This window comes from Sceloporus occidentalis, unplaced genomic scaffold (genome assembly GCF_023333645.1).
Source record: "Sceloporus occidentalis isolate IW3139 unplaced genomic scaffold, rSceOcc1.0.p SCAF_1, whole genome shotgun sequence".
Classification (NCBI taxonomy): Eukaryota; Metazoa; Chordata; class Lepidosauria; order Squamata; family Phrynosomatidae; genus Sceloporus; species Sceloporus occidentalis.
In genome coordinates, this window is record NW_028316981.1 from 216,258,485 (window position 1) to 216,285,183 (window position 26,699).

A 26,699-nucleotide genomic window follows, 5' to 3' on the forward strand; every position below is an offset into this window, starting at 1 on the left:
ACATGAAGTTCTGCATCTCACTGTAACTCTGTAGAAACTGGGAAAGGTGCATCACAGAACACTTCATGCCCCTGCAACAGCAACAATGCTGCACATTGCAGGAGATGACCTAGGAGCAAACAAGGTTCTCTTCAGGAAAGTTTGCTCAACAATAACAAATCTCTATATTGAAGAAAACTGGCTAAGCTTCCATGGAACCAAAGGGGACATTCACCCTCAGTTTTTTGTCCCGAGGAGATGCAGATTGCCATGCTGATGCATACTGGGGATTGTAGTTCCCATGAATCACTCCTAAGTCATTCTGACCCTTGTGTTATTCACACGTGCCATTGTTTTGGGATAAAATGGCGCCACCTCCATTCCCTTGAATGATACAGAGCAATCTAAATTGGTTCAGAAGCGTATTCACAATGGCGAAGATGCGGATCGATGTGCATCGATGTAAATGTTTCAAGACAAATCAGGAAAAAAACTGGTATCAAATAAGTAGGGGTTTTGGTAGCCCCCCACAAAGTGCACTGAGTTCATTCAGGGTGAGTGTGAACAGCAAGGAAATAACCCCGATTAATCCCAGATTATTTTTGTAGTGTGAAAGGTGCCTATGGTTTCCAGAATGGAGTTTGGAAACTTCTGGATTACAGGAAGGAAAGCTTTCTGCTATCACTGTATCACTCCATTTTTGTATCCAAAATCCACAGAAAAGTGACACATTTATTGGGCCAACCAAATGCAAATGCTTTGCATTTGGTTGGCACAATAAACATATCACTTTTTGTGGATTTTGGATGTTATTGTACTTGCTACATGGTCAACATGGTTACCCCTGGATATAGTAAGAGTATCCAGCATCTCAGAAGCTGGCTCCAAAATGGAATGGCCTACTGGAACAGCATGAGAACAAATCACAGAATAATAGTTTCAACATTACTATGTTAGAGGGTGTGCTCATAACTAGGCATCCAATATCAAATACACTAATTTTGAAAAAATGTGGATGGCAAATTACTAGACAGCTGCTGCTACACTGAAGAATCGACGCAACTTGACTTTAACTGTCCTAACTCCATCCAATGGAATCCTGGGATTTGTAGTCTGTTGTAGCACCAGAGCCCTCTGGCAGAGAAAGCTAGATATGTCACAAAATTGCAAACACCAGCATTGAGCCATGGCAGCTAAAGTGGTGCCAAAAATTGTATTACTTCAACAGTGTAGATGCAGCAAAAGAATCTTAGGGAATGGAAACTAGAAAGATAGGGGCAGGGATGGTGCAGATTAAAGGTGTTATGTTTCTGGGGAAAAGTTTGACAAGAGGACGCTGCCGTTGCCCTCCTCCACCTGGGCAGGGGCGGCCCAAGGGACTTTGCCGCCGCCGCCGCGGCGTTTCTCCAGGGGGCGGGGCCGGTGGGAGCGGCCCCTACAAAAGCCGGCCCGCCGGCTCCCCCCGAAGAGGACGCTGCCGTTGCCCTCCTCCATCCGGGCTGGGGTGGCCTAGGGGACTCTGCCCGCCGTTTATACCATCAGGGTGGAGTGTCAAGGACTGTCACCTGGTCCTGCTGTTGGGGATTCTTTAGGGGGAGGGAGATAGAGAGGGGCTTAGTTATTTTTTTTTCATTAGGGATTGATTGGGACACGTCCTGTCTTTTTCTCGTTGCTGTATATTATTTAATGTACTTTTAGATTGCTTTTTTATTGATTGTATAGGATGGATTATTGCTGTATTGTAGTATATGTTTTTTATGCTGCTCGCAAATTGTATTGTATTGTATTTTACCTGTTGTAAACCGCCGTGATCATAGGAACGGCGGTATATAAATAACATTTCATTTCATTTCATTTCAATATCCAATAGCCACTTGCCTCCAAGTGGTGTTCCAAAACAGCAGCCAACCCCCACCGCACATCCCACAGTCAGGACATCTGTATAATAGTATGGCTGCTACTGGTGGAAGAGAGATGAGAGACAAAAGGACAGGGAGGAGAGATACACATACACACAGATTGAGATACAGAAACAGAGAAGAAAGGGAGGAGTGAGTGACAGAATTGGAAGATAATAACATACAATGGTTGATAGAGGTTATCCAAGCACAGAAGTTACACCCATTGGACCATGTTCTGTATGCCAGGAGGAGTTTGTATTGCATTGTTTCTTATGCATAAGCTGTTGTACACTAACAGAAAATGATGTTGAGCCAAGATGGCTTCATTGTGCAAGCAGTCAAGCCCATGTCTGAGTCTTTAGCACTTGTCAATGCAGAATTCTTTCAATATTCTAAGACCAGGGTTTTCAAAGGCCAAGGAACACCAAATGTGAAGGAATATTCAGAAGTATATAGTTGGCAGTTAAGAGGTTTAGTGTAGAATACAGTCAGCGCTAAGTATCCATGGATTCTGAATACGCTGTCTGAATTTAAAAGAGCTTTAAAGACCAGTTTCTTCTGGCAGGCTTATCCAGATAATTTTTAAATTGTGAATTTTAAATGATGAATTTTGAATGTAGATTGTTTGAATAGCTGTCTATCCTATTTGTCCTTTTAAATTGATGTGTAGTTTAACTGATGTGTCCCCTTCAATCCTTGGAGAGAGGCAGGTAAGAAATAAATATTATTATAATATTAATATTAATATTTATCCACACATTCAACCATCCATGGCTTAAAAATATTACACACACACACACACACACACACACACACACACACACACACACACATATATATATATATTCCAAAAAACAAACCTTGAGTTTCCCTTTTTATGTAAGGGACACCATTTTACTATGGTATTGTATTTAATGGGACTTGAGCATCCATGGATTTTAGCATCCAGAGAGGGTCCTGGAACCAAACTCCAGCTGATATAAAGGGTCCACAACTATGTTTTGAACAATTTCACATGTTACCCAGTTCCAAGTGCGATATTGCAGTGTGTGTACTAACTGTCCCAGATTCATTTGTTTGAAAGGTATAGTTAGTATCCAGGATTACAGATGAAAATCCCATATTTTTCTGATGGGTAATGATTCTAGCAGAGACATTGAAATGTACAAAGCCGCTCTGAGGAGGTAAGAAAGGAAGGAACCAACCCACAACCACATTTTCTCTCTTTGGGTGCATTATAAAGAATTTGCATTAAGTATCAGTACAATAGAGAGACAGCGTGGTGTGCACTACCACTCTGGAGAACAGAGTTTGAGTCCCGGCTCTTCCATAAAACCCACTGAGTGGGCAAGTCACATACTCTCAGCCTCAGAGGAAGGCAATGGCGAGGTTCTTCTGAAATCTTGCCAAGAAAACCCCACGATAAGTTCATCTAAGGCCCCATACAGAAAGGCCAAAATAAAGCTGCTATGGGTCACTTTGAAGGTATGCTGTTTAAATGATGCATGCGTCCTAAGAGTCCAAAAGCCATGCCAAAAGCACGCTCCAGTCCTAAGGACTGGAGCGTGGCTTTGGTGTGGCTTCCACACTCTTATGTCACATGCATAATTTAAACAGCATACCTCCAAAGTGACTCAAAGCAGCTTTATTTTGGCCTGTCTGTATGGGGCCTTAGGGTCACCAAGTTGGGAGCAACCTGAAGGCACACAACAACAATACAATATGATTGATCTAAGCAATGTGATGGCTGGATTTAGGATTATGAGAAACCAGGGTTTGAATCCCTGCTGAATCATGGAAACCCACTGGGTGATCACACTCTTCCAGCCTTAGAGGAAGGCAAAGGCAAACCTACTGTAAATTAATCTTGCCAAGAAAACCCCAAGAGAGGGTTGCCACAAGCCAGAGTCAACTTGGAGGCACATAACAACAACAACAACAACAACAACAACAACAACAACAACTTATTTCCTCAGAAATAAGTGCTCATATATTCTGCATTAGTTTTTACTGGTAGAAGGCAGTAGGAAAAGAGGAAGACTGCATTCCTGATGGATAGATTCAGTCAAGGAAGCCATGGTCCTGAGTCTGAAAGACCTGAGCTGGGCTGTTGACAACAGAGAGACTTGCATGTCTCTCACTCATATGGTTGCCATAAGTCAAAGTCAACTTGATGGCTGTTAACAAGAAGTTTGTACTGCACCTGATGTAGGATACATTAGTAAACTGACAGTAAATGATTTTTATTATTATTATTAGAAGGTACTGTCTTACGGTGGATCTGGCTGTACTTATTATAGAATAGCTGCTGCAAGTGTAAATGCAAGTGAAAAGCATTCAGCAATAATTACCTCTGGGAAAGAAAGTTGTGGAAGGAGCTGGTATGACATTCTGTTATGCAATGTGCCCACAATAATAACATTTTAAAGGTAGTGCCAGTTTCCCCCCAAAAGTTAAGACAAGGAAATAACCAAGGCAGTGATTTTTCAGGGAGACTGCTAAAAACGGAGATGGAGGGCTATTTCAGGGTTCATCCAGACTAAGGACTAGTGTCGGTTCAATCCACTCCCATTGACTGTCACATAGTACTTTTTTTCTGTGTCCTCACCTATATCCACACATTCTTTTTTAAAGTGCATGGTCTCCTCTGCCTTGTGCTCCCAAGTGAGTCTGTCTGATTTTTAAGATATTATAAAAATCAAATTCAATTAAAACCCTTTTTAGATCATCATTATTATATTTTTAAAATGCAGTGCTGTTATTGTTCTGCTGGATGAGATCTCTCACACACATTTCTGACATACATAATAAGAGAATCTTTTGGCACTTTAAACTGAATGAAGAGTCTTCACAATGGTGTCTTTCCTGAGCTCTTTCTTCCTTTCTCCTCCACACAAATACACCCCTTAAACAGAATGGAAGAAGTAGGGACAGTCTCTTGTCTCACCTTTCCCCCTCTTCTTTGCCACCTCTCTCCTCCATATGTGCCAAGGTGTGTACATGGATGCATGAGTATGCACACACATAACACATAAATAGATCCAAGCTAACAGAGACAGGAAAGGGGTGAAGGGAATGGAAGTGAGAGGCCTTGCAGAAGGAGGGGAAGTGAGTTGCCACAAAAAACAGAGCTGAGTTTACAATTCTGACCCACAATTCTTTATTTATATGATGTGGTATGTGGGGATGTGGGGATTGATCTCATCCAAGCACAGCAAGTTCATTGGTTTGTTGTTCTTGTGTGCCTTCAAGTCACTTCTGACTTATGGCAATCCTAAGGTGAACCTATCAGAGGGTTTTCTTGGCAAGATTTGTTCAGAGGGGGTTTGCCATGGCCTTCCTTTGAGGCTGAGAGAGTGTGAATTGCCCAAGGCCACCCAGTGAGTTTCCATGGCTGAGTGGGTATTCAAACTCTCGTCTCTGAGTCATAGTTCAACATTCAAACCTCTAAGGCTGCAGAGAGATTATCAATATATAGGAAGATAGGAGGCATTTGGAGCAGAAGGAGATTGTAGCATATAAGAATAGCTGGTAAACTGGGGTGAAGAGACTAGACGCATGTCTGTCAGACATTATCATCCCTGCCTGCCCACGAAATGAAACTTCTTTGCACCACTGCTCCTTTCTGTTTGCTACAGTGTCTTTTAGCTTCTCTGTCAGGTTAGCACACATTGCAATGCCATAAACAATGTCAGTTGCATAAGAAATACAGCTTTCATTCCAGAATTCTTCTTAGCCTGGAGCATAAATATGTATAAATACAGGAATGCACTTGCCTCCAAGAGGAGCCCCGAAGCAACATCCAACTCCAACTGCGCAAGCCGCCACCAGAAGGTCCAGTTGCCTGTGCATATTCTGGAACAGAAAGCCCAGCCAGAGAGAGGCATGCCAGGGTTAGAGGCAGCCCAGCCACAAGGTTAGTCCCCTCTTCTTCCAAAGCAAAGCAACAGCCAGTGGCAAGACCTTCCTTCTTCTCTCAGAGCAAGCCACCTTTATTACATTCAGTGGGTGAGGTATGGGCATCTCATCACTACAAACTACCAACGTCTACAGTGGCTGCATCTGCACTGCAGAAATAATGCAGTTTGACACTATTTTAACCACCATGGCTCAATCCTGTGGAATTCTCGGAACTGTAGTTTTGTGAGACATTTAGCCTTCCTTGTCAGAGAGCTCCAGTGCCACAACAAACTTCTTATTTCTGCAGTGTGTGTGCAGCTTTGTAAGATCCATGTTTGAGGACCGCTGCTCCAGAGGATTCTAACAAACTACAATCCCCAGAATTCCATAGCATTGAGCCATGGCAGTTAAAGTGGTGTCAAACTGGATTATTCCTGCCGTGCTAGGGTTGCCATACTCCAGTTCCTCAAATCCGGGCATCTAATTTGCTTATTATGCAAATTATTATAATTATGTATATTATTAATTTACATTCTGATGATGCAAATTCAACACATTAATCATTGTCCTTTTTATACCATTATGTTTCAACCTCAGTATCGGTACCAATCTAAGAGCACTTTTTTCTTTCTTCCCACCCCCCCCCCCCCCAGCTGATGTGAAGAGAAGGAGGCTTCCAAGGAGCCCCAGAGCATAAAGGGATTCCCTTTCCTCTCTTAAGACTCTTTGTAAGCAAAGTTCCACCATGCTGCCTAGCCCTAGGCTGACTACACACTCATCACACAACACAAGACCATCTCTGCTTGCCTCCTTTCCTTTCACACCTTCTACACCTGTTGGGGAAAGTGGGGAGGGAATGAATGGATAAGGTGGCAATGCTACCCCTGTTCAATAGCAACCAGAGCCTGCAAGGCAGAATGAGGCTCCCAAACTGCTAGTCTTCTTGCACAGTTTTCTGCGTCACTGCCACTTCCATATTTTAACCTATACATCGGCCTTCGACAAAGGAGAAATCCAGCATTTACTGCTTAAAATGTGCCCAGCCAGCTGCGACATTTTAGTCCTTTCAATCTGGGATTTTGGTTTTCCGGGACAAACAGCAACCCTATGGAGTGTAGATGCAGCCTATGATTCAATACCTTTCTGTGCATCACTAATCTGTATAGCTATGTGCCAGTCTCCATACTAGTCTAGCATTTGTTTTATTTATTAATTTACTGTTTAGGTTTACTATCAGTGGCTTTTGTTACTAGCCACTGGAATGGTGTTGTACCACCAGCCACAAAGCCAGCCACTGCTAGAGAGCACCCATCTTTTTTAGTTTCACAGCCAGTGTTAGAAGCAATAAGATTCTAGAGCCACAGCCAGCCTCAAGATACAACTATTTATAACAAGTAGAATTTTATCTCTATTTTAAAGGACCCGCCCATCCACACCCACCCAATCATTTCTTGATACTAATTACCAACACTGTAGCCCTGATAGAATCAATTGTTGTTATTTATATCTGCTTAATATTTAGATAAAGGATGTCGGCTCCCACTGCCCCACACCTATTCTAAAAAGAAATTTCAAATTTCACTCCTAAAGTTTAATTACTGGCAATAAGAATTTTATACTGAAATATGCTAGTATTTTTGACTCCATCCCCTTTTTTCCCTTTAGTGCTACCTACCACTAGAATGCAATCCTTGAAAGCTTCTCTGAAATTAAATTTCACCCTCAAGTTGAAAGAGCTTCACTAATGTATATGTATATATAATAGTAAATAACTACAATCAGGACTCTAATAAAGTGACATTCTGAAACCTGAACAAATTTTTGGGAATATAAGCAACTTTGTATGTATTGTATCTAAGGTTCTGTCTAAGATATACTTTCAAGAATGTGGAAAGTTTATTTTTGCAAGGAATGAGGAGACAGAGAGGAAAGAAGCAAAGTCTGGGCATAACAAGGTTGCACTAGACCAGTGATTCCCAATCTCTGGACCTCCAGGTGTTCTGGACTTTAGCTCCCAGAAGCCACAGCCATTTTGACCAAAGGTCTGGGGAGGGGATTCTGGGAGCTGAAGTCCAATACCTGGTATGCCAAAGTTTGGGGATCACTGCACAATTGCAGTCAATGGGGGAGAAGAGGAAGATGGTCTACTCCTAGCTGCCAGACCATTAAAAACCCTTAAAGGCTTTTTGGTGATTATTTTGGTGCATCTGCTCCATCTTCCTGTAGGTATTCCTGTCATTTTACACCCTAGTGTCCACTGTTTATCTTCTAATTTACTAGTTTGTTCTAATTTATTGATTGATTCTGTCTCATCACCAGTACTTTAGGTCTCTAATGTTCCTTCCCACTTGACAGTGTCTTCTCAGAAACCAGCTGGAGCATGCAGAACACTTACCTCATATACACCACAGAAGATAGACATAAACTTGCTGAGGACAGCAGCACAGATGCTAGCAATGTGCACGAAAGGGCCCTGTGGAGAGAAAGAAAAATTAAAAAGGGAAGGTGAATGAGAAAGACAGGGGAGGCATGAGGAGCACCATTTCAATCTCTTTCACACCCAAGGAGAAACAAATCACTCCTCTGACCTGCGTGTCTCCCTTTCCCTCCTCAATGTTTTGAAAAAGCCCCTCAACATCTTGGTCTACCTTTCTTTTTCTCACTTTAACTGCCACACAGGTGAAACCCACCCTTAGGAGATCCCTATGTAGTAAAGAATAGCAGAAATATGGGGGAGGTGGGATGAAAATTGGGATTAGAATGAAGTCCCCAAATACAGAAAGGAGGTGTTGTTCTTGCAACTTGAAGTCATTTCCGATGTATGGCAACCCTAAGACAAACCTATCATAGGGGTTTTCTTGGCAAGATTTGTTCAAAGGAGGTTTGTCATTGCTTTCCCCTGAGGCTGACAGCATGTGGGTTTCATGGCTGAGCGAGGAATATAACCCTGGTCTCCAAAGTTGTAGTCCAACCTCTAATCACAATGCCACGCTGACTCAAAATTCCCTCCAATGCATCAGAAAAAAGATTAGCTTGCAGCAAAATTATGGGCTGGTTCTCTTTATCCAATATTCACACCACAGCCCTTCACTTCTGCAGCTCCTGATGACAGGCAACTTTGGCGCTTGCTGCCTGTTTTTAAGACTTCCTCTTTTGGCTATGACCATTACCATAGTTGTTCAGGAATTCTCCTTCCAATCAACAGAGAGAAATAGGAAGAGGGACACCTGGCTTGACAGTGCATGTAGGCTTGCCATATCCCGCCTGGGGGCGGGACTTTCCCAGTTTGTGGTGGGTCCGCACGGTCCCACCCCGGTTTGGCCCCGCCCCCGGGACACCCCCCCCCAGCGAGGCCCTGGAGGCTGGGGCTTGGGAGAAGCTGTCTCCCAGGCCCCTTTGGAGGCCTTGGAAGTGGCTCTGTGATCGCGGAGCACTCCTCCAAGGCCTCTGGGGCTTGGGAGACGCTGTCTCCCAGGCCCCATTGGAGGCCCTGGAAGCGGCTCCGCGGTCAGAACTCCGGCCGCGGGGTCCTCCAAGGCCTCTGCGAGGCCGGGGAGGAGGCCGCTTGCCACTGCGGCGATCGCCGCGATGACAGGTGGCCCCCACGCTCCTTCCCGGCCTGGGAGCAGGCCGAGGCTTCCTCCCAAGCCGGGAAGGAGAAGGAGGACAAGGTTCAAAAATGTAGGAGCTTTTTAAAAAAAAAATTCCTGGCCAGGAATTTTTTTAAAAAAAGTCCTACATTTTTGAACCTTGTCCTACATTTGTCCCGGTTTGGAGGTCCTCAGCTATGGCAACCCTAAGTGCATGTGAACGGGATCTAGGAGTCTTAGTACCACATGCTGAACATGGGTCCACAGTGTAATGTAGCAGCTAAAAAGCTAATATGATTCTAGGCTGTATCAAGTATAGTGTCTAGATCGAGAGAAGTAATAGTACTACTATATTCCATTTTGGATAGGCCTCACCTGGAATACTGTGTCCCGTTCTGGGATCCACAATCCAAAAAGGATGTTGGGAACCTGGAGCATGTCCAGAGGAGGGTGACCAAACTGTTGAAAAATGATTTGCCAAGAAAACCTTTGCCTTAGGGTCACTATAAGTTGGAGATGACTTGATGGCACACACGAATAACAGCTGGGAGGTTGTGTGGTTATTTGAAGGCACAATGATGCTTGAGATTGCTGTTTGGAGATTCTTATAGGAGATTTTTCACCCGGCTATTTTGAGGGGGGGGGGAAGTGAGGTGGGACTTAGTACATGGCCAAAAGGTGCTGGAGGAACCATATGCAGCCAGTGAGTCATACTTTCCCCACCCCTGCCCTAGGAGATTACAAGATAATTGTCCATCTCTGCTTCTCCAGCCCACAACTGCTTTCCTCATCTTCCAATTTGCAAACAGAACTCTGCTCACCTCTTTCCCAACAGGTATCCCACTTCCCAGGCCAGCTGTGAGGCTGACAACTTTGGCCAAAAATGCTTTAGGCGTTAGGTACTCCTTAAGGACAACTCCCCGCATGATAGTTTTCAGCTCAGGGATTCCAGAGCCTGAATAAAACAGAAAAGTAAGAGTGAAGAATGTAGGTATGAAAGAGAAATGGAATGCAAGCCAGAGATGAGAAACCTAGGCTCAAATTACACATATGGTTGGAATGAAACCCAGGTTAGGGAAACAGATTGGTTGCAGCCACATATACATTCTAGAAATTTTAGTCAAAAAATTGGCCCCAAAAACCTGAGTCGACATATCAATGGGTCAATGTAAATATTGTACTTTAACTCTTATTTAAAAAGGGAACCATACCCTGGTGAAAAGCAAGAGTGTAATCTGTCTTGGAAGCATTGACACCCCGCCCTATTCCATCAATCTATCCATACTCCAGTAGTTTCTAAACTCTGGTCCTCCAGGTGTTTTGGACTTCAGCTCCCAGAAACCTCAACCATCTTGACCAGTGGTCTGGGATTCTGGGAGCTGTAGTCCAAAACACCTAGAAGGCCAGAATTTGGGAATCACTGATCTACTCAGCAAGCCAGCCTTTAGTGGGAGTACAAATGGTTATGTGTGCTGGAATTATATAAGTTCTTTGGCTTTGTTTTCCTTTGTTTCATCCTTTTGATCCTTTGTTAAATGCTTCTGTCTGACTCTCAACTTACCCACAGGCCATATCAAAATCCATAATTTTAGCCCCCAAACCTGCCCTTGACTAATACATGAGATTGACTTATAGACGAATATATATGGTAATCTCCCCACAGACTTTTCTCTAAAGTCCAAACCAAGCTTCAAAATCCACTTGGGATCAGGAGGCAGAAGTGATACTCAGCTCCCATTGACTGTAACTTTTTTTTATTTCAAAAATGGAGCGGGGGAGTTAATGTGACTGGGTTAAAAAGGAAAAGGATCATTTGCACTAGGGAAATTAGAGACCAAGACAGATCAAGTTAACCTCCCCACCGCTTCACTTTCTCACCCACAGCCTGTGGAGAGACAAGTTGGCAGAAGAGGGCAGCAAAAAGGATGAGGATGAGGGGGTACGTGACCCAGGCCAGGTACTGCATAGGGATACTTGGGTGAAGTTCTTTGTACATCCATTTGTAAGCTGTAGGAGAAAATAAGAACAGAGGTCAGCAAAAGCAGAACCTAAAATCAAATCTTAAAATAAATACTTATATAGTTTTTAGCTGCATCTTGTTTTAGCTGACTCTTGGTGTGAGTTGCAAGGAGTTCTATATAGGGTTGCCATTTGTCCTAGAAAACCTGGAAAATCCCAGGATAAAAGGACTAAAAATGTCCTGGCTGGATGGACCAGTTGAAGGTGTAAATCCTGGGTTAACTGTACAAACAGCATAAAGAAAAAGAGGTAAACATCACCACCAAATTCTATACTTATTATTTGTATTCTAAACCAAGAACTAAATTTTTGGGCTCTATCTTGTCTTCCTTATACTCTACTATTGTTTCAGAGAAGACTTTTAAAAAATCTCTTACCACTGATTATATTGCAGTACTGTAATGCATAAGGTTTCCCTTTTTGCCTTCACAGCACTGAAAATTCAGGGAAAAATTATTTCTGTCACCATAGCTGACTTTTTTGAGGCCTTTCTTACCTAAGTGTAGTGTCATGGTTTAATTTTGATGCATTTTAATTTTACTTATTTTAATTTAATTAATTAAATTGATTAATTTTAATTTAATTTTCATTTAAAATAGCTTTACATTGCTTCTGCGGTGTGTGGCGTGTGAACGCTGAACCACTGGATCACCCTGATGCTAATTGCCATGTGGGTGGCTGAGCAGCATGAAGCTGGCTTCCAAGCATCTTGGTGGCATGCATCATGCGTACACTATGACCCCAAGCTGGCTGGAAGCCAGCTTTTCATGCCAGTCTGTACTGGCATAGGAGACTTGTTCTATGTTGCATTTTTTATTTCATTTATTAGTTTTGAATGCAAATAGCCTATGGCCCAAGCAAGTATAAACTTCTACATCACAGAAACTGGCAACCTTCCACAACTATTTTTTAAAAATTTTGCTTTGCTTTTGTAAAGTCAGGGCAGAATATTCATACTGACCTAAATCCAGTTGCTAGTTCTAACTAGAGCAGATCCATACACTTAATGTAATTTTAGTCCAAAGCACACCAGGAATAGTCCAGTTTGAGAGCACTTTAATTGCTAGGGAATTTTGAGAACTGTAGTTTTGTGAAACATCTAGCCTTCTCTGTCAGAGAGCTCTGGTGCCACAATGACCTACAATTCCCAGGATTATCTAGCACTGAGCCAGGAGTTAAAGCGGTCTCAAACTGGATTATTTCTGCAGCCTGTTTTGGACCTTTGTTGTTGCTGTGTGCCTTCATGTCGTTTTTTACATATGGTAACCTATAGGGTTTTCTTGGCAAGTTTCTTCAGAGTGGCTTTGCCTTTGCCTTTCTCTGAGGCTGAGAAAGTGTGACTTGCCCAAGATCATCCAATGGGTTTCCATGGCTGAGCCAGCATTCAAACCCTGGTCTCCCAGTGTCCTAGCTCAACATCCAAACCATTACATCACAATGAAGTTTATCACATGGGGGAAAAAACGTTCCCCGATGCATTCCAACGAGCACGAGCGCGGGCGCGCATGGAGCGTGATGGGAACCCGATGGGTCCCAGAACACTAGTTTACCGCATGGTGGAACGGTGCCGTCGCCGCCGGGCATTCCCATCAGGTTCCCAATGTGTTCCAGGAGGCGCCATTTCTGGGAACAGTTTCAAAAGCGTTCCCAGAATGGTGCCTCCTGGAACACATTGGGAACCTGATGGGAATGCCCAGCGGCGATGGCGGTGTTCCGCCGTGTGGTAAACTAGCATTCTGGAACCCATCAGGTTCCCATCACGCTCCATGTGCGCCTGCACTCGTGCTCGTTGGAATGCATCGGGGAACGTTTTTCCCCCATGCAGTAAACTTCTATATCTCATGGTGCACCATATGGTTCAGTGGGTCCCCCAAGTTGGGTCTAACAATTGGATTTAGGCCTGCCTGGCTGTATTGTTGATTGTTTATTGATGTCAGTTGTAAGTCAGGTTGCCAGACTGAAAACTGGAGACACCATGAGCCCCTTTAATGACTGTGTAGAAGAGGGAATTTCAGTAGTTGTTGCTTGTCACCCAACCAGGTAATAAGTAACACCTGCAGAAATTCCCTCTTGTACACAGTCATTAAAGGGACAGGAGGCATCTCCAGTATCCACTATGGCAACCCAAGGTAAGCTTCTTTGCATTTATGACAAAACAGAGTAAACTTAAGTAAATTAAAATGTGGGAGGCAGTGGCTTAGTCATTAAGATCTCATTTCTGACTATTGGAAGATCAGATGGTTGGCAGTTCGAGACATGGTTGCTGCCTGATGGGGTGAGCTCCTGTCACTAGTCCCAGCTTCTGCCAACCTAGCAGTTCGAAAGCATGCAAATGCAAGCGATAAATAGGTACCACTTCCCAGTGGGAAAGTAACAGCATTTGGTGCAGTAATGCTGGCCACATGACCACCAGAGCAGTCCTCAGACAACATTGTCTCTTTGGCTTAGTAATGGGGATGAGCACCACCCCCTACAGTTGGAAACGACTAGACATTCATGTCAAGTGAATACTGTTACTTTACTTAGAGTAAACTTTACTTTAAAAAAATGAGATCAGAGATGGCATGTATTTGATTTTTGTTGTTGTTTATATTCTTGGAATTGCTCCCCCTCCCCATGGATTAATGCACTTGCAAAGCTAGGCTGAAGCACCAACCTGGCAACTTCTCCATTGAGCTGCATGGTGGCAGGAAGGTGGGCAGGTTTATGGAGAGGGAAGTTCTTCTGTTGAAAAATAGCTCTCAGTGCCCCTTACCCTTATCCCCTGCTACATACCTTTACAACAAAAGGTGGACATTTTCCTCCTATCTGGTATTTTTCAACACGGCAGACCTTTTCCCCTTCCTTATTCAGGAAAACTGAGATATTATCTCAATATCGGATACAGCCTATCTTTCTTTGTATCTTTAATTTATATCTTATATCTTTAGTTGTAGTATCTTTTAATTTAGTGTGAAAACTGGTAACTGTTTTTTAAAAGAAAGCATCTTTGGGCCAAAAGTCAGGAAAATTTTCCCCTGTACCCACACGCCCAACTGTTTTTGGACAGGGCATGCTTGCCTTCCTACTTACAATGGCAGCCGCCCCCAAATCAGTTGGTGTGAAGGAGAAGCTGACACCTTGCCAAGGTCCTTGGGGCAACAGAGTCCTTAAGAGAGTGATAATTTTCTTTTTTGGCAGGGAAGCGCTTCTTGTCTGTCCCTGCAAATGAAGAGCCTTTTTGGGATGAGGTGGTGGGTGATGGACTTTTGTCCTTGTTTTTTTGGCAGTGGGATCCATTGGGAGAGGTGCATCCCTCCATTGTTTCCTGCTGGGTTAATGTGGCCCCCTAGCCTTCCACAGTTGCCCTATCTAGAGCAATAAGGCACAATAAAAGATAATACTAGGAGACTCCTGCTTTAGCATGTGAACCCACTTACCTTGCAAGCTCTTTGCACTGGCATAATCCACACTCCAGCTCACCAGCGCCATGACAAGACCCAGGAGGACTAAGAATATCCAGTCTTCCCCTAGCTTCTTGGTTAAATATTTCTGGATGCTTTTAGCACAGGCTGTGGAGGGAAGAGATCTTTTAGGCAATAGCATATGCTAGAAGAAACCTTGTGGAAATAATCCAATCAAGGTCCATCATTTTTGTAGACTTCCTGAGCTTAAATCTCTTTCAATTAAATTAGTGGAAATCAATGAATTCTAAATTTACTTGACAGAATGTGCCTTTTCCTTCTCAGGCAGATAAAGGTATTTATGGAGTTTATTGCACAGCCCCTTTGGATGTGATCAGGGTGGGATAAAAGGAGGTGGGATGGGAACAGAATGGGGCAAGGGACGCATTTTACTGCACGTCAGGATGTCACTGCCGCCGCTGGAAGTTCCCATTCCGTTCCTGATCCATCCCAGAGGAGGTGATTTTCAGGAACACTTCTGAACAGTTCATGAAAATTGCCTCCTCTGGGACGGATCGGAAACAGAATGAGAACTTCCGGCACCATTGGTGGTGTTCTGGCATGTGGTAAAATGTGTCCCTTGCCCCATTCTATTCCCATCCTGCTCCCTTTCGTCCCAAGGGGCTGTGTGATAAATTCATTTATCTAAAACAGACAGACGTTGGTACAGTGGGCCCTTGGTATCTGAAAGGATTTGGGTCCAGCCCACCTGCCACCCTCCCACATGGATACCCAAGTCCATGGATACTCAAGTCCCATTAAATACAATGGCACAGTAAGGTAGTGTCCCTTGTATAAAATAACAAAAGCAAGTTTTGTTTTTGGGAAGTTACATGTTTTTAAAATATTTTCAAATAGTGGATGCTTGAATTTTAGTGGATAAAAAAATCCATGGAGGGCTGACAGTAATTCACAAACACTGTTTCCCCCCAACTTCAGTAATTCAACAGATTAGATCAGCGTCACTCTAGTGACTTTATCACAGAAGTCAGGTAAATCGCAACAATCCCAGGATAAAAGTGTCTTTGGCTGAGGCTTACCTCATGACCTAGAAAGTGTTTCTTTTTATTAACACAAAAACCCATTAATGACCTCCTTTCTTACTACTATTCTGCTACCATTTCTAGTGCAATTTGGTTCAGTTCAGTTCTGCTTTAATGCTGATTTGGGATGGTTGTTGGTCATGCTCTTGGTGTGACTTAGGTGCTGTTTGATTAGCAGTGATGGCAGTCCCAGCCATGATGACATAAATTAGATTTGCATGTGCTAATAAAACAAAAGAAACAGGTTTTCGACAGAGACTACATTGAAGGCTACACTACACATTAAATCATCCCCCCCTTTTTAAAAGTGCTTAAACTGGACATTTTTGCTTTTTAAGTAAAGCTAGCTCCCATATGGCTTCCATCTGGTATGTGCTCACACTTTAGATAAAGGGTCGTGTCAATTTCCCAACAAATACAACCCTCCTGACTGCTATTTGACCTCAAAGGTGTGCTGCTTGCAATAAACAGTGCCTTTGACAGAACAAGTTGGAACCAGAAGAGGGATCTGAATCATGAAAACAGTATGCAATCCTGATCCAGATTGGGGAAACATGCTTATTCAAAGCTCTACGTGACTTTTTAAGTCATCAAAATAAAAGTGGCCAGGTAAAACATACTTTGTAAAAAGCCGGAATAATGTAGCATGTGGTTTGGTGCTGTGACAGAGTGGAGCAAGAGAGAAAGAATGTGGAGGGATGGAAGGCACCTTGTGGGGATAAATCCTTTCTGGACACTTAACCGAGGTAGTGTTTGGTGATTGTATGAGTCAGATTCCAGGAAAAGGAGTCTAAAAGGAGGAATTGGTGCCTACCTCAGGGGTGGGAGTTATGCAGCCCTTCAGATGGTGATCTCCAGTTCCTCTTGGCTATGCTACCTAAGGCTGCTGGGACCTTGAGTTGAATAAGTTGTGGAGAGCTACATGATTACCACTTTTGGCCTAAACCCAGTTGTTAGCCCCAACTAAAGCAGACCCACTGAATCATCAGGAAGCTGGCATCAACACTTACACAATTAGTCTATTCTGTTGGCTCTAACAATTGAATTTTGGCCTAATTCTTTCCTGCAGAATCCATCTCACCTCAGTTTCAAATTTAATCCTTCCTACTTTCCCCTGTGTCTATGGTGGTGAACCTATGGCACACATGCTCTGTCTGGGACATGAAACCATCTCTGAAGGCATGCAAAGCATCCTCAGCCTTCCTTCCTCTGAAACAGCTTCTGGGGCAAAGAGTACTTCCATCCCCAGTTTCCCTTCCCTCTCTAGAGAGTGTGTGTGTATGCACTTGTAGAAATGACAGTTTGGACCATGCACAAAAAAAAGTTACTTCCAAGCTCTCAGTGGGATTTGTCTGAAACCCAAATTCACTTTTTATCCACTTTCTTGCCTAAGTAATGTGCTTTTAACCTGTTGTTGTGCTCTGTGTGTGATAAGCATTAGCAAATTGGCTTGCTTTTCCAGGATGCCACCACTTTAACCATTTTCAGGATGGCATACAAAGGTCCCCTTGTGATAAGGTCCAAAGAGGACATGGCCTTAAGTCTACAGGAACTGAGCAAATCCATTGAGGAGAAACAGTCTCATTCATAAGGTCACCAGAGGTTGAAACTGACTTGAGAGCACTTATCAACCCCTTTGTATTCTTCCAATTTTGGTGGGAAAGTTAGAAATTAGCATAGATGGAAGGAGGGAGGAAGATTGAGTACACATGGGGGCAAGGGAAGATTTGTTGTCAAGTGTGGCCATTCTCTGACTTGACAGTCTGTCTTTGACCTCCAAAGATTAATCTGTTATCAAAGTCTGAACCTTAGAATTAATGACTGGCAACTCTTCCAGCATCTTCTTTCTACCAGAGACTTCATTTCTTCAAGAACTGAACAGGTAAACAGGCTGGGCAGGGAGGCAGGGGAGAAGGAACACTTTGCTCTTCCCTGAGCGCACTTCCCCACTCCAAACCACCCAACATCATTTCAAGCACAGGTCTGGGGTTAGTGAGGCAGTTTGGTCTGAACCAAACTCCACTTTAAACTGTCATCATTTATCCTAGGAAGAAACTTAATCTTGCTGCTGTGTGTGGCACACTAGAGCCAGTGAGATGTGATGAGTAGAGTGTTGGACTAAGACTTGAGAGATCCAGGCTGCATCTACACTGCAAAAATAATGCAGTTTGGCACAGCTTTATCTGTTATGGCTCAGTGCTATGGAATCTTGGGATTGTTGTTGTGGCACCAGAGCTCTCGGACAGGTAAGGTTAAATATTTCACAAACTACAAATCCCAGAGTTCCATAGCATTAAAAGTGCTGTCAAACTTCATTATTTCTGCAATGCAGATGCATCCTTAGATTTCTAGTCCACAGTGAACCATGAAACTTAACTTTCCCAATCTCTCTCTTAGCCTGTGATCTATCTCATGAGAGGTATGTAAAGATAAGGGGAGGAGGAGGAAAACCATACATGCCACCAAACATTTGATCTCACTGCAGGAAACTTTGATCATAGTGAAGGAAAGGTGGAGATAAAACTAATTAGTATATAATAAAATTAATTAATAGCTGAGAGAATGTTGTCCTATATTACAGTTGGCCCTCTGTATCCATGGATTTGTTATCCACATATTCAACCATCCACAGCTTGAAAATATTCAAGTAACATATAAATTCCAAAAAGCAAACCTTGATTTTGCCATTTAATATAAGAGACATCATTTTCCTGTGCCATTATATTTAACAGAACTTGAGCATCCATTGATTTTGGTATCCACAAGAAGTCCTGGAACCAAACCCCAGTGGATACCAAGGGCCCACTGCACTGCCTCATATTTCTGATGGAGTAAACCACAAAAGCTGAATGGGTGGGACAGACAAACAATGAGTAGGGAAACAGTTAAAGTGCTCTCATCTCTTAACTCATGCCAAATTTCTCCCTATCAAAACAGCTTTTGACATCAACTTCACCTTTGCCTGGCTTGGCAAGTTTTATGTACTTGGGTTTGCTTGCAACTATGCAAAGGTCCCTCAGTAGACAAACTGATGGGAGAAAACCACTAAATAAACACTGACAAGACTCATACTACAATCTTTCTGTTTATCTCTGGGATCCTCTTTTTATTCCACCCATACCCACCACATACAATTAACTGTCCATCTTTACCCATCTTTGGAGGTTATCACACTGTATTTAAAGCAACGTATCCCCAATAGTATACAGTTGCGTTTAATTTTAAAACCAGGTGTTTTTGCATGCAGCCATGGCCAGGCAAGTGCAACCCGTCTGCAGCTTGGATCCCAGCTGCGCGTATCAAGTGGCTTTTCAAAACCAGGAGCTTGCTGTTTTTGAAAAGCCACTGGATAAGCGTGGCTGGGATCCAAGCTGCAGATGGGTTGCACTCACCTGGCCATGGCTATGTGTGATAACACCCGGTTTTAAAATTAAACATGACTGTATCCTGTTGGGGATAAGTCACATTAAATACAATGTGATAATCTCCTTTAATTGTGTATCAGACTTCCTTATCAGTTAGCAGAACCTGTGGGAACAATGAGCTTTACTGGAGCCTACCATGACATTTGGAGTAGCGTTCCTCTTTGATTTCGGCCTGACTGCTCCGTTTCAGGGGACCTTGGCCATTGCGCTGAGGTGTCTTCTCAGTCAGGAGTTCAGCGGCTTCCTTCTGAGAAAGACTGGGGAGCTTGTCCGTGTACTGGCCATAGAGCTGGAGACACAGAAATAGGCATTTCATAGTCAGTCTACTCATAGAAAGGCACAGAGCAACAATGCCAGAGACATAAGTGGACCAGTGCCAGTTTCCAGGCATCCTTATTTCGCATCTACAGTACATTAGTATGCAGCTGGTATGCAGACATGGCTCCAAGTCCTGTACCAGAAATACATTCACAGAATCCTGAGATCTTGTGATATTGGGTGGAAATCCCATTTTGGGAGACAGGTGGGAAAGCCCATAAATAAAATAAAAATGTTTAAATAGAATAATATCAACCCTAATCAGAACAAAGTACTCTAGACCAGTTCATGTGTATTCCGCTTGTGTTTTGTACAGTTCATTAAACTGTGCATAACTAAGACAACTGAAAATAATGAATGTGAGATATGATAGAGATCCTATGTCTCATCCCTCTTCTCTTCCACCATCATCACCTCTTCCTTCAAATGTAGTAATGTAATAATCTTCAGTGATTCCAGTGATATTTTCAAGATATTTTGAAGTATGGAGTTACATGGTATGGAACATTTAGGACGTTATCACACTAGGCTGCTGTCTCATCACAATTGAATTAGTTTAAGAAAAGAAGCATCCAGGTTTGATATATTTTTTTAAATAGCGCTTTCCCCCATAATAGTGTTTTGGCATTATTTATTGCAGACATGCTATATTAACCTGACACTGAAAGTCTGTTTCTCTAGTCTTCCTTTCACCATGCTCCATATGCAGATGGTATTTCCAGCTAAACAGAAGATAAGGGGGGAAAGGATGGGCTTCTTTGTCAGAGCTTTATTAATTGACATTTGGCTATCTTGTTTTCTTTACCTCTCACTAACACCTTCTTTGGCTGCATCTATGGTACAGAATTAATGCAGTTTGACACCACTTTAACTGCTAATGCTATGGAATTCTGGGATTTATAGTTTCCTAAAATATTTAGCCTTCTCTCTCAGCTCTGGTGCCACAACAAACTACAAATCCCAGATTCCATAGGATGGAGCCATGACAGGTAAAGTGGTGTCAAACTGCATTAATTCTGCAATGTGGCAGCAATCTTTGTGGGCAAGACTACATAGTTTCCAAGCTTTTGCTTGTTCAGCCAGTTCTCCACAACCATAGATTCTTCATCCACAGATACAACCATCGACAGCTTGAAAATATTAAAAGAAAATTTCAAAAAGCAAGCCTTGATTTCGTCATTTTATTTAAGGGACATCATTTCATTATGCCATTGTATGTAATGGGACTTGAGCATCCACAAATTTTGGTATCCACAAGGGGTCCTAGACCCAAACCCCAGGGTATACCAAAGGCCCACTATATTCTTTTATATTTTTAATATTTTTGGACTGGTGGTGGTTGGAATCTAAAGCACCTATCTTTATTATCTTTTGGACTGATCCTTGGCAAAATTGCTTAGAATTCATCCACAAATGGACCAAGATAGTCAGGCAACAATTAGCTCATGGTTAGTGCTAGATTTACACATAAGCTAAATAATTAGGGTGCGATGAAAACCATATAGTGCACAATGTTATTTATATGGCTGTTGGACAATGTTTTCTGACCCAGAGGGAAAAAATATTTTTACAAGAGGATTCCCACTCCCCAAAATGCCAATATACTGTATATGCTTGTGTATAAGTCTAGAAATTTTAGTAAAAAAACTGACCTAAAAAAACCTATCGATGTATCCATGGGTCAACTTAAGTACTGTACTTTAACTCTTATCAGTGGTTCGCAACATACTGCAGAAATAATCCAGTTTCAGATTGCTTTAATCACCCTGGCTCAATGGTAGAGAATTCTGAGAGCAGTAATTTTGTGAGAATCATAGAATCATAGAGTTGGAAGACACCACAAGGGCCATCCAGTCCAACCCCCTGCCATGCAGGAAATCCAGATCAAAGCATCCCTGACAGATGGCCATCCAGCCTCCGTTTGAAGACCTCCAAGGAGGGAGACTCCACTACACTCCGAGGGAGTGTGTTCCACTGTCGAACAGCCCTTACTGTCAGGAAGTTCCTCCTAAATTAAGCCTTCTCTGTCAAAGAGCTCTGGTGCCACAATAAACTACAATTCCCAGGATTCCCTAGCACTGAGCCAACGCAGTTAGGGCACTCTCAAACTGGGTTATTTCTGCAGTGTGTTTTGGACTAATAAAAGGAACCATCCTCTTCTCTGAGTAAAGTGGCAAAAGGCAAGATCTTAGTCCGGGAGCCCCTAAAAGAAACACCAACCTGTAGGTTAAGGACAAACGTTTATTATACCTGTCATAATTTTGCAAGTTCTTTTGCATCATTTTAGTTTGCTTCATCCTTCCGAGGTCGCTAAAATGAGTACCCAGACTGTTGGGGGCAAATTAGCTTACTTGCTGTTCACCGCTATGATCTTTGGAATAGCGGTATATAAATAAAACAAATTATTATTATTATTATTATTATTATTATTATTATTATTATCCATGGGTCATACCAAAATCCAGATTTGGCCCCCAAATATGCCTTCAATGTATACATTGTCAACTTATAATAGAATATGTATGGTAATTGCTCTTCTATGTCGGCATGATCAACAACTCCCTTTTTGGGAATACTATCAAGCCTCATCGACTGAAGACCTCAGCAAGCCTCAATCCAGACCACCCAGTGAAGGGTGCATATCAGTAAATATATTTTCAAAAATCCTCGTTGACTTGTTCTGCCTGTATGGAAAACCATACCCGAAGAACAAAGTCCACAAAGTGCAAAAATTGGTCCCTGTCTGAAAAGGTGTACAACTGCTCCAATAAAGACATGATTATGAACAGCAGAGTATACACTGGCACACACATGCATGCTATACCACACAGGGTGACCAGATATCCTCACCACAAAGGAAGGCAAGACACTGTCAAATGTAGGACATTGACTAAAAATGTGGGACATTATCAAATAAAAGCTAAAACCACTCATATAAAGATAAATTCATGCTTCTTAGCCATGCTCAAAATGGAGGACCTATTGAAAGTCATTCCAGACATGTCCTGGAAAGGGAGGAAGCCTGGAGGTTATTCGTTCAGATGGTGAAAATCTGGATTGAATCTTTGGGGCCATTCACACTACATTATACATCGGATCGGAAATGGGTTGATAAGTGGGTTGTTCCCACTTGTGCTGATTTTTGCACACCCGGATCGGGGGTTTGCACACCTGACCTGGGGCAAATCCTCCTCACCACGGGTTTTCTGATATCAGGTTCCGCCCCCCCCCCCCCCCCCCCCCCGTTTCTTTTCAGAAAACTCAGTTCTTCCATGGTGCTGGCCAATGGGAACTTATCCCTGGTCATGATCAGATCATTTAGGGGGAGGGATAAAGGTCAAAGGGTGCCTCCCCTCTTGCACCAGTTGCTTTGCAAGCAGCTTTTTTTCACTTTCAATTTCCTGTGCTAATATTTTCTAATTGCAACCAAAATAAAAGTTTTGCTTGGATGTTGCCGGGGCTGGGTTTTTTTAAAAATATGTATAAATTAGGCAAATTGATAGAATACACAAAAGCTTGGCTAACTGCAGCCAAAATAAAAGTTTTGCTCAGATGTCACCAGGGCCGGGTTTTATATATGCAAATTGATAAAATAGGTGAATGCTTGTGCTAACTGCAGTCAAAATAAATATTTTGCTTGGATGTTGCCAGGGCCCATGTTTTTTTGTTTTGTTTTTACAAATTGATAGAATATGCTAACATTGCTGCTAGATTTTTTAAAAAGGGGGGGGGGGGGAGAAACACCCATACCGTTGATGAATCACTGAAGCAAATGCCAGACACGTCACTATTGATGACAGTGGAAGTGAATAGGCAAATCCTTTGATTGACAACAACGAATGATAAGGATGCTCCATCTTTTATTGCGGGGAGGTTCAGTCGGGTTAAAGGATAGTGGGAACATCCATCCCGGACAGATCTGTTATTGGCTTACTGAATCTGCCCGGATCTACCCAGGGCAAAAGTGCCAGTGTGAAAGGGACTTTTGTTGTTCACATGCATTTCGAATGCATCCGATTAAGTGTTTTGGGAGACTGCCAAAAAACCCACTTAACCCAGGATAATTGATGTTGTGTTTTTTCCAGGTTTTTCTAAAAAAAAATTGCTGTATGACTAACTGATGCGAATAGACCTGGGATAAACCAGGATAAACCTCTGCATGCCTTGAACATGCTTTGAATGCATTCGCATCATCGATTCCATCTTTATTCAGTGCTGACATGTGTGAGAACCGAACTCACAGAGATGCGCATGGATGTGGTTCTATAGTATGAACAACAAAACCAGAATGCGTGAGTGAGATTATTCACATTGTTGCACTAAAAAAATGATGTCTGAATAACCCCGTGGTCACCCTGTATACCACATGCATCCTTGTTTGAAAATGATCACTATGTATTAGTCTATGAACAATATAAATTAAGTACCTTTATGAAAAATTCCTTGACTGTTATGAGTCACTAAATTTATAATATGTAAAATCAGCTATATCATAGAATTATAGAGTTGGAAGAGACTGCACGGACCATCCAATCCAACCCCCTGCCATGCAGGAAATCCAAATCAAAGCATCCCCAGCAGATGGCCATCTAGCCTCTGTTTAAAGACCTCCAAGGAAGGAGACTCCACTACACTCCAAGGAAGGAGTGTGTTCCACTGTCGAACAGCCCTTACTGTCAGGAAGTTCTTCCTAATGTTGAGGTGGAATCTCTTTTCCTGTAGCTTGCATCCATTGTTCCAGGTCCTGTTCTCTGGAGCAGCAGAAAACAAGCTTGCTCCCTCCTCAATATGACATCCTTTCAAATATTTAAACAGGGCTATCATATCACCTCTTAGCCTTCTCTTCTCCAGGCTAAACATCCCCAGCTTCCTCAGTCATTCCTTGTATACATATCAATACCACATGGAAAAACTAAAGAACACTGTCTTTGTAATGGAGAGGTCTCCACTGCCACCATCAGCCATGTTGCATTTACAACAGGAACATAAACATTGGGATTTACTCCTCAGTAAATCCTATTTTGGAGATCAGAAAGCATCAAACCAAGCAGACATGAAAGATCTAGCAAGTTTCATCAATGGATGGGAAGAATATATAACTTCTAGTTTTCAGAGCATTAACTCTAAAAAGATACTGAAAAACTCTAGATATAAAAATGGTAAGAAGAAACTCCTCTTAAGACAACTCAAGTTGAGCATTTGTAAGCAAGCAACATTTCTCATTCTGCTTCTGCAAAAAAGGGTAGCTCAATAAGTTATCATTTTGACTTTCTATGTAAGCCCCCCATAGGCCTTTGCAAAATTTAGAAAGAGGTCTTACCACCATAATGTGCATATAAAATGTTTGTTTGTTTGTTGTTTGTTTACAGTATTTTTGTATTTCCTCCCCACCCACAATGGCTCCTGAATCAATGAACAAATAAAAACCAATTAAAACAATACAAAGATTTTAAAAAAACATTAAACACATTGAAATATTTTTTTAAAAAAACCTAAAAGCAATCTAAAAAACATCCTAGAATTCAGTTTTGAAACAGCCAGCAATTTTTGTGCTTTGAATTGGCTGCAGCCTCCAAACACTTTTCGAGGTCAGCTCCATGTACAGCACACTACAGTAGTTTAACTGGGAAGTAACAAAGGCATGAACCATTGTGGGCAGAGTTGCCTTCCCCAAGAAAGGGCATAGCTGGCACACCAGTCACAGCTGGACAAAAGTGTTCCTGGCCATGACAGCAACCTAGCTTTCCAGGAGCAGCACTGGGTCCAAGCTACAAACCTGATCTTTCAGAGGGAGAGCAACCCCAATTAGAATGGGCTGAGATCCCAATCCCAGGTTGGTTTTCCAGATCAGCAGCACTTCCATATTGTCTGGATTAAGCCTTAGTATATTCACAACCAAAAGATGCAGTCCTTTACTGCATCTCTAGATAATGATTCAGTGCCACCACAACCTCCTTGACATCAGCTATAAAGGAGAGATAGAGCTGGGTATCATAAGCATACTGATGACACCCAACCAGAAGCTCCAGATGACCTCTCCCAGTGGTTTTATTTATTTATTTATTTATTTATTTATTTATGGCATTTATACCCTGTCCTAAATAAATAAATAAATAAATAATGCCACTGGTCATGCAAATGTTATAATACATGAACCTCAAAGGCTAATGACCAAATGGCAAATCCCCCCCCCCCCCCCCCCGCAGAACCACCCTCTGGGAATGTTCAGCCATGGAAGACTGGAATAACTGCAAAGCAATGTTCCCAAGTCCTTATCAGCCAAATGACCCAGAAGGGTAACATGACTGATGATCTCAAATGCCTCTGAAAGATCCTGGAGGACCAAGAGGATCTCACTGCCCATATTCCACAACGAGGCCTGAACCCACACTGGAATGGGTCCATAGGAAAGGGTTTCACATGAAACTCTTATCAGAGCCAGCAGAACAGTACACAGGTATCTTTTAGAGACATCAAAGAAATGCGTGCATGCCCCTGCATTTTCTACACACACACGTGGCCTGAATATATATGATTTCTTGGGTTTTTAGTCTCTTTCTTTTTATGCTTTGTGATAAACAAGAGCCCCTCCATTTATCAGAACCTTCTCCCCAGATAACAAAGGATTCAATGTGGGAGTGGATACAGTTACATTTTAATGAGGGTCTACATCCCAGGTGATGAGATAGCAACTGGCCAATGAGATGGGCAGTTGGGTAGAAGCATGAACCTTTGAGATGGTTCGGAGGAGAGGTTTTCAAAAAGCCTGGATGCAAAATGAGGCTTTGGGGGCCTGTCTGCCTTTATTTCTGGCTCTTGCTAGGCAGCTCTGGAACTGGGAGGCTGGTGGAGCTGGACAACAGAGTCCAAGCTCAATTATCCAGTAGCAATAGCAAGTACATTTCTATACCACTTATCAGTGCACTTAAGCACTCCGTAAGTGATTTAACCACTGCACCACCAGGGTTCCTATCCTGAACATCAAAGAGTACAAATCCCATTTGATCTGTGAGTAAGATTGGGAAAATGTACCAGTCAGTGCCGTTAGGATCTTTTGGTTTCTTTTCCTGGTTTGGCTAAA

The 26,699-nt window shown here is 42.5% G+C and overlaps 1 protein-coding gene across 4 annotated transcripts in view; it reads right to left on the bottom strand.

The window, feature by feature from the left end:
• The window catches only part of CLCN1 (chloride voltage-gated channel 1), a 158,887-nt gene that overhangs the window by 43,548 nt on the left and 88,640 nt on the right, over positions 1-26,699 (bottom strand). For all 4 annotated transcript variants that reach the window (XM_089488889.1, XM_089488891.1, XM_089488890.1 and 1 more), the window contains exons 2-7: positions 19,436-19,589; positions 14,809-14,940; positions 11,249-11,377; positions 10,192-10,325; positions 8,176-8,253; positions 1,858-1,936 (exon numbers count right to left, since the gene is read on the bottom strand). In XM_089488889.1, the coding sequence (XP_089345015.1) occupies positions 1,858-1,936; positions 8,176-8,253; positions 10,192-10,325; positions 11,249-11,377; positions 14,809-14,940; positions 19,436-19,589 (706 nt within the window). The remainder of the gene's footprint in view (positions 1-1,857; positions 1,937-8,175; positions 8,254-10,191; positions 10,326-11,248; positions 11,378-14,808; positions 14,941-19,435; positions 19,590-26,699) is intronic.